General features: G+C 44.7%; 1 protein-coding gene across 1 annotated transcript; it reads right to left on the bottom strand.

Annotated features, from left to right (window-relative positions):
• Nucleotides 1–4,480: 4,480 nt before the first annotated feature.
• Nucleotides 4,481–5,398, bottom strand: LOC141129684 (olfactory receptor 1G1-like). The gene has a single exon (XM_073617778.1). It carries the CDS (start codon nt 5,396–5,398, stop codon nt 4,481–4,483), a length of 918 nt encoding a protein of 305 aa, XP_073473879.1.
• Between the last annotated feature and the right edge of the window lie 3,610 nt (nt 5,399–9,008).

Here is a 9,008-nt window from a genome sequence, read left to right as displayed (position 1 = left end):
CTTATCAGCTGCCCAGGTGCCTCTGCTCAGCTGATGGGGCCTGGGCCCTAATTGATGGCCCTGACTGACATGCCACCCTGGTAAGACCCACTCAGTCAGTACTGTGTTCACTGCACTTTAGGATACCCCATTGCACAACTGCACTAGCCGCAAGTTCCCGAATGAAAGTTATTGAGCCTGTTGTTGAGTATTACCGAGTCTATTACTAAGCGTGCTACTGAACCTGGATGGAGGATGTAGCCAGTCAAGAAAAGCCCATTTGATGGGTTTCAGAGGCTGTAGAGGCATAGGCTTTCCTGGGACTAGGCTCAGAAATAAATACAGGTTTACTGTCAATCCTGAGTAATGTGCCTTTGGGGCGGAAGAGACCAGATATCTCAGGTACATTGTAGGTAGGGGTTTGGTGAAGCCTCAAATGAACAAGGTAGAGGCTATTCAGGCTTGGCCTATCATAAAGAAAGAGGGCTGAGCATTCCTGGGCATTACCAACGATGTTTTTCCAATTTTGCCAATATTGCTGTGCCACTGACTGACTTGATGAAGGGTAAGACATCAGTTATGTTTAAGCGGAATGCCAAAGCTGAGGAGGCTTTTCTGGAGCTTAAAGCAGCCTTATGCCAGTATCAAGTTTTGGATCATGCCCCAGTTCTTGTCCCTACAAGAATTTTATTAGTGGTGGAACATAAGCCTGGGGAACAATAGCAGAATGCCGATGCCACCTTAGGCACACTGCAGAGTTTCCCACGTTGTCTCTGGGACGCCTGCCTTTACACGCAGATGAACTTTAATGACATCCCAGTCTTAGTCCGTAGGGTTCAATAGGGAGTTGGCAGCAATAACAGCTTCAACTCTTCTGGGAAGACTGTCTACGATGTTTAGTAGTGTGTCAATGAGAATGTTTGACCATTCTTCCAGAAGCGCATTTGTGAGATCAGACATTGATGTGGCCTGGCTTGTAGTCTCCGCTCTAATTCATCCCAAAGGTGTTCTATCGGGTTGAGTTCAGGACTCTGTGCAGGCCAGTCAAGTTCCTTCACCCCAAGCTCACTCATCCATGTCTTTAACCGCTTCAGATCCGGGCCATTGCCAAATGATGGCAACAGCGCGGATCTAAATTGCCGGGACTACGTCTATTGACGTCGTCCCGTGCATGAGCGGCCTGCGCGCCCCCTGCAGGGCGCGCGCGGCGCGCTCGGTGATCAGCGAGTCTTTGAGACTTGCCTGATCACAGATCAGAGTAAGGGGTCGGTCCCGACCCCTTACAAAATGATCAGCTGTCAGCCAATGACAGCTGATCATGTGATGTAAACAGAGCCGGTAATCGGCTATTTTTCCTCCTCGCGCTGACAGCGTGAGGAGGAAAAAAGAAACCTGATAACCGGCGGCCGTGAGAGGGACATCAGTCCCGATCACGGCGCTCTTCTGATACAGAGCAGTAGGCAGCAGTGCCGCCTACCAGTGCCCACCAGCGTCACCCATCAGTGCCCACGGTGCCATCAATCAGTGCCACCCATCAGTGCCCACAGTGCCACCCATCAGTGCCCACAGTGCCACCCATCAGCACCCACATCAGTGCCACCCATCAGCACCCACATCAGTGCCACCCATCAGCACCCACATCAGTGCAACCTATCAGTGCCCATCAATGTCACCTACCAGTGCCCATCAGTGCCGCCCATCACTGCCCATCAGTGCCGCCCATCACTGCCCATCAGTGCCACCCATCAGTGCCCCCCATCAGTGCCGCCCACCAGTGCCCCCCATCAGTGGTACCTATCAGTGCCCATCTGTGCCACCTATCCGTGCCACCCATCCATGCCACCCATCAGTGCCCATCAGTGGCCATCAGTGCCGCCTTATCTGTGCCCATCAGTACCGCTTTATCTGTGCCTATCAGTGCGGCCTTAACTGTGCCTATCAGTGCCGCCTTAACTATGCCTATCAGTGCCGCCTTAACTGTGCCTATCAGTGCCGCCTTAACTGTGCCTATCCATGCCCATCAGTGCAGCCTATCAGTGCCCACCAGTGCCGCCTCATCAGCGCATATCAATGTTTGCAAAATTTTATAACAAACTATTAAACATGATTTTTTTTTTTTCAAAAATTTCCATCTTTTTTTGTTTGTTTAGTAAAAAATAAAAACCCCAGCTGTGATTAAATTGGTATTTAATCAAATCAATCAAAAGAAAGCTCTATTTGTGGGAAAAAAATGATAAAAATGTCATTAGGGTGCAGTGTAGCATGACCGCGCAATTGTCATTCAAAGTGCGACAGCGCTGAAAGCTGAAAATTGGACTGGGCAGGAGGGGGGTTTAAGTAAGCAAGTAGTTAAACCCTCTGGTGGGGCAAGGAGATGTTGCTAGTGAGCCAAATCTTTGTTTTGTACCAAAGTTTTTGGATTATTTCTGTTTATGCTGAAGATAAGTTGCATTGCTCGCCTTTTGGAGAAAATAAAAACTTTGTTTAAAAAAATATATGGCTGGCTATTGATAAGAACTCCCAAACATTACAGTGGACAGAAATGTTTTAATCTGGGCTTATGGACATCTCACAGACATAAAATGGAATACAGCAATGGTCAGTTCAACATCTTACTGAATAAAATTGAAGAAACTTGTTCAGAGATAATGGACAGTAAGCTCAATTCACAAAACTAACACACCAATATGAATGAGCATGCTTAAGGACACTTTTTGTGTGACAAATAACTGTCACACAAAAAGTGACAGCTATTTTCAGTTTGTCCAGATTTGAAAATTTGTGAAATGAAGGAAAAAAGATCCTTATTTTTGTGTTATGGTCATTGGTGTGTGCAGTCTATTGCATTAGGGTGTGCACCCCAGAGCACAAACACACATGTGTGTGTAGCGGTTCGCCCATTAGGGGCTGCTGAGTGATGTGGCCCACCTGTCACCCTGCCCAGCCCGGCATTCACTTCCCAGACAATCCAAGACAATGAACAGTCTGTTGGCTTTGTTTTGTTGTTTTATTGAGGGAATTTAACATGGGTGGGGTATGGAAAATATGGGATGCCCCTTAGAATACTAGAAAAGTTGCTAGGGACAACTATGTACACTCTTTGTACACTTCTCCAGACTCTTCCAGCACAACCCTTGATCTCCCAGGAGCAGCCAGCACATGGTTAGGCCTAATACTAAATCAGCCAGGCCTAAGTAACTTGCCCTTTGTAGGCAGGGACCGCGGGCCCCCATGGTGTAACAGTAAGTAGAAAGTTTTTTGTCCTATTAGGTGGACTACTGCTCCCAGTCAATCCTCTTCAGGCCCGGCCAGCCCTCCTGGCTGAAGATGCCTGACTCCACTGCCTGTGGCATTGCAATCCTCACTGGCCCCACACCCAGCTCTGACTGTTTCTTCTCAGTCCTCTCTGGCATGCCTCTCCAGTCCCCCTGATAGCACATGTCACTCACCAGCCCTCCTGGCTGCAACCAGTGGTTCCCTCCTGAAGACTTGCCCAGCAGTACTAGCTCCTGCTGTCCTCTCTTGCTCCTCCTGTGCCTCCTGTTCAAAGCCTCCACAATTTCCTGGAGGGCTCTGTCCTGCATCTGAGCCCAGGCCCAAGGTCACCCCCCCAGACTGGGGAGCTCCCTCAAAGGCCCCGACAGCCTAGTACTCCATCCTCAGTTCTTACACCCGACAACTCCTCCCCAGCTGGGCTGACCCTGGGTATTTCCAGGAGGCCTGCCCCCTAACAATCCTAGTTGGGGATTGGTCAGGGTTCCCTGAGACACCCCAAACAGCTCCACCTCTTTTCCCCTCCTCCTCTTCTAGAATCCTCTAGATGAAAGAGGGAGGTAACAGAAAGGTGATGCTGTCTGTGAGTCATAGCTGCTACTCTGAGCCACTCCCAGCCCAGACAAACCAAAACAAACAGGCCTAGCTTTGCCTGCACTAACAAAAAAAAAAATCCTAACCTCTAGCACCTACCTATGTAGAGTGTGCTACATGTGTATATCAACAGAGCAGTGGACGGTGTCAGTAGTTTTTTTTGTATTATGTTTTTTTTACAATTGTATTCAATTATTTTTACAATATTATTTATTATTATTATTTTTACAATTTTGTTTTATTATGAAGCTTTGGTGAAATATCAGGGATCCAAATAGAACCATGGTGTCTCACTTTTGAGACAGAGAAAGAAACCGAAGACAGAGATTCCCCAGTCCCTTTCTCTGCAGCTTGCTGTAAACATAGCTTACTATGCTTCAGTGATCGGCATTGATCACTCACTGTGTTTATTAAGAAAAGTAAGGGGTCGGTTAGTGAAATATTTGCTAGCCCCTTCCTCGCTCCTGAGAGCAGAGGTTTGAAGCTGTCAGCCCTGCGGGGGGGACAGGAAGCAGGGGGAATCGGCACCACACGGGGTGATTAGGCTTTGTTAATTGAGCCTAATGTGTTCACAAATGTATCTTAGTATCCAAAAGCCTCAGCAGAAGACTTTATTTGTTTAGGTGTCAGAAAATCATTTATTTATAATTTTTTTCAGACTATATCTCACATCTCTGTTCCTTAGGCTGTATATAAAAGGATTCAACATAGGTGTGATGATAGTGTAAGCCATGCTAACAATACGATCATACTGGGAGGAGTAGTCTGATGGAGGACGGAAGTAAATGAAAATGTCGGTACCATAGAACAGACAAATGACCATGAGATGTGAAGAACAGGAGGAAAAGGCCTTGCTCCGGCCGCTTTTAGTTTCCATTTTCAATATAGCCCGTGTAATGAAGATATAGGAAATGAGGATAAAAAGGAATGGAATGTTGCCAGCCAAAGAACCTTCGGTGTATATTAAGAGCTCAGCTAGTGTAGTACTGGAGCAGGACAGCTTGATGAGGGGTGTCACATCGCAGAAGAAGTGGGGGATCAGCCTGTTCTCACAGTATGTTAAATGTGAGAGAATATAAGTGTGCAATAATGAATGTAGAGAAGCTGCAAGCCAACAGATGCTAGTCAGCATGACCATGACCTTATCACTCATTAATAAGGTATAGCGTAAGGGGTCACATATAGCCAAATACCGATCAAATGCCATGGCTGACAAAAGAAAACTCTCAGTGGTGCCCAAAAACAGGAAGAAGAACATCTGAAGAAAGCAGCCAAGGAAAGAGATCAAAGCTCCTCCATGTAGAATGCAGGACAGTAGCTTGGGAACGGTCACTGTAGAGAAAGTGATGTCCACCGCAGACAGGTTCCCTAAGAAAAAGTACATTGGTGTGTGCAACTGTGGAGAAAGTTTAATAGAACTCAATAAAAGTAAGTTAGAAGTCCATGTGAGCATGTATATAACCAGAATGGCAGAGAAAAAAGCAGCATGATTGTAGTGAAAATCTGAGAAGCCCATAAGAAAAAAGTCAGAGGTTAGATTTACTGTTTCCATTATCAAGGAGTCAGCAAGGTCAGGTGAAAGAACGATACCAACAATCAACAACAGAACACTAGATGTCACCTTTAACGTAGAAAACGATCCCACCATCAAAGTAACCAGGTGTTGTGTTGCCAGCATCCTGATAATATGCAAACAAAGAAGATCCCCCTTGGGAACAGGATTTTTAAGGCAGCAACAACACCAATAGTATAAAATATGTAAAGTTTTATTACAAGTGAAATATTAAACACAACAATAACAATAAATTGTTTTGTCTGTGCAAAGACAAATAGCATAAACGACAAAAATGAGTATTAAATACATGTACAGATACTTATAGCACTCCCAAATACCCGACGCAATTCTGGCTAAAAAATGCCTTTCTTCAGGAGTAGTAGCAAGAAGGACTGTATTCTTATAATAACTATTAATAGAAAAAGGGCACATGGCATTAGAAAGAACATCACATGGAAACAATAGAGAGTTACAGCAACTTCAGAGGCTGGATTATAGATACCATATAATATATAGCATGATCTTGCACTTAAAGATAAAAAGAACCTCAGGAGGTCAGTTGCAAAAGGGAAAGCCATAGGAAGATGGAGAGACAGCCACCCAAGAGGTCAAGGTCGCCTCTACAGAGGTTCACCTCAATGAGGGCCACAGAAATGAGGCAATGTGAACAATGTGTCTGCAAGAAGCAAAAGGATATCTGGTAACAAGTGGTGCATTGTAAAAAAAGGGGAGAAAAAACATCTATAACCAAAATTGCAAAAAATGTAATGTGAGGGGAGAACTGACATACCTGGAATGTAGTGTTTGGGCTGTAATTTATATATCCATGTCCAAGGCCAAGATGGGCCACTGTGGGACCTCTAGAGAATCCCTATTTGAAGGGCAGTCCCCTAAGGGGTAAATAGAGGCATAGTATACATTACTCTTATTGCCAAACATAGTCCCCAGTGGAGACCCTAATGCCACGTACACACGACCGGACTTTGCGGCATACTTTGCCCGACGGACTTTTCGACGGACTTTACGATGGACTTTACGAATGAACGGACTTGCCTACACACGATCAACCAAAGTCCGACGGATTCGTACGTGATGACGTACACCGGACTAAAACAAGGAAGTTCATAGCCAGTAGCCAATAGCTGCCCTAGCGTCGGTTTTTGTCCGTCGAACTAGCATACAGACGAGCGGACTTTTCGACCGGACTCAAGTCCGTCGGATAGATTTGAAACATGTTTCAAATCTAAGTCCGTCAAACTTTTGAGAAAACAAAGTCCGCTGGAGCCCACACACAATCGAATTTTCCGACGAAATCCGGTAAGCCAGACCAAGTATGCCGTAAAATCCGATCGTGTGTACGCGGCATAAATCTGACCCACAAAGGTACAGACTCATAGAGCAGAGTAGAAAAAGGGGTATCCTCACATACCTACTGTCTCCAGGATTGCACTTTGTGCAGTGCCTCGTCCTATCACGGCTCTGTAATAAACAGACCGTGGCTGAGTTATAAATATAGCGCCAGATGCTCACGCAGACGTGCACATTTAGAGCACTGCGTCCCGATCCCACCCTGTTTTCACTATGATCACACTACAGTTCTTCCCCACCAATCAGGAGGCAGGTCTGTGAGACCTATTTCCCGATTGGCCAAAGCGCCAGGCCATCCTATTGGATGTCTAGTGCTTTGGCGGAAGAGGAGACACACAGGGGAGGAAGCCTGAGGAGCAGACACTGGAGCCGCCTCTGCCCGCACTAGTGGAGAAGAGGAGAGCCCTGCCACACAGCGGGTAAGTGCTACCGAACCACCTTGTGGTCCGGTGGGTGGCAGGTGCCGCTGGTGGCCAGTGCCACGCTACCCGGCGGCAGGGGGGGTTGGTGGATGTTTTCCACCCCCCCAAGAGGAGAACCCACTAGCCGCCACTGGATTGGGATATCATATGTCTAATGGTCGAAATGCCCTGTTGGTGTGAGATGGAGCTATATAAAGCTTCTACATCTATCGCCACCAACAGGGCATTTTCAGGTATCACTATAACCTCCAAATTCTGTAGGAGGGGCATAGGGTCCATGATATGAGAGGGTAAGTTGACCACAAAGGGTCTTATTTGTTCATCAAAAATGTACTCAAGTTTTCTGTTATGCTACCTTTTATTGGTCTACCTGGGGGGTTTAGTGCATTTTTATGAATTTTCGGTAAACTATAAAAGGTAGGTATTTTTGGATGGGGAGCTCATATGAAGTCCCAAGTTTGCTTATTAATTATGTTGTTTAAATAAGCATTGTCAACTAGACGATACAAATCCTTATCATACCTATCAATTGAGGATCTGGAGATCGGTCTGTACCACTCCTTGTTTTTAAGGATTTTTGCACACATTAGTTTGTATTGAGTATTGGACATGATTACAATATTCCCTCCCTTGTCTGCTAGTTTTATCGTTAATTGATGTTGATCTGTCAGAGTTTTTATAGCCATTTTATCTTGACTTGACATGTTATCTGTATTTAAAGAGGTATTATTTAGTTTTTTTTATTTCTTTTGTAGTCACAGAATCCTCCACCATCTGTTTTTTGTGAGTATGTGCTTCCGCATTTGGTGATTTCCATTAGTTTTTTTGAGATTTTTTTTCTTTTTTTCCTACAGAATGCTGTGAAGATGATGAAAAGGAATAATTGAGAGAGAAATTAGAGCCTCTAACTAAATTTTTACCTTGCATATTGTTGTTAGTCATAAAACGTGTTTGAGTATTCCTCTGGTGCCAACTATATGCTTTCCCTTCCTGGAAGGCTGTTTTGTCCCTCCAGAATTTCCGCTCCTTAATGACTAAAACTTCCTTGATCGTTTGGTCTAGGTGGGATTTAATATTGTCCTCTTGAGTTTTCTAATTAGGGGAGTCTTGAAATGGTTCCAATTTCCCATAAACAGTCTTGATGTCCTTTTCTAACAGGGCAATAAGTTATCTATATTCTTCCATGAGTAATTTCACCATGGTCTTGCTGTACTGTTGTAAGTTATTTTCCCACCTTTTTTTGAACATGTCATCGAGTGGTCTCAAAACTTGGAAATATTTTAATACGTAACCCAAAGGGGTTAATTTCTTCCCTGATGTAGTGTTCAAAGCCTTCTATATGCCAAAACAAAGAGGCCTTCCTCTCCACCAGTATCTGTAACTGGGAGAAAAGGGCCACCATTTTGGATTCTTGTGCCTCTCTTTTTCCCTGTTTTCTGTATTTGGTCATAAGACTCTGAAAATCCCTACCTCTAAACATGATGAAAACCGACTCAGATTCCAAGTAACGGATATCCTTACAGTCACAAGCCTTATTTAAATATGATATCTCAAAAATTGTCAAGTATATAAAAAAGGGGGCTTAATTGATGCTGGAAAATGAATGGGGGGGGGGGGGGGGGTATTTGCTACCCTGTACATATAGAAAAGGATTCCACCATCAAAGAAACCAGGTGTTGTGTTGCCAACATCCCAACAATATACAAACAAAGGAGATCCCCCTTAGGAACGGGATTTTAAAGGCAGAAACAACACCAATAGTATAAAATATGTATAGTTTTATTACAGGGGGAATATTAAACACAACAATAACAATA

Source organism: Aquarana catesbeiana, linkage group LG02, assembly GCF_042186555.1.
Source record: "Aquarana catesbeiana isolate 2022-GZ linkage group LG02, ASM4218655v1, whole genome shotgun sequence".
Classification (NCBI taxonomy): Eukaryota; Metazoa; Chordata; class Amphibia; order Anura; family Ranidae; genus Aquarana; species Aquarana catesbeiana.
Note: the sequence above shows the minus strand (reverse complement) of the source record. Positions and strands in the feature narration are given on the sequence as shown.

Coding starts and splice junctions, on each gene's coding strand:
- LOC141129684 (XM_073617778.1), bottom strand. CDS start 5,398: ATGGAAACAGTAAATCTAACCTCTGACTTTTTTCTTATGGGCTTCTCA.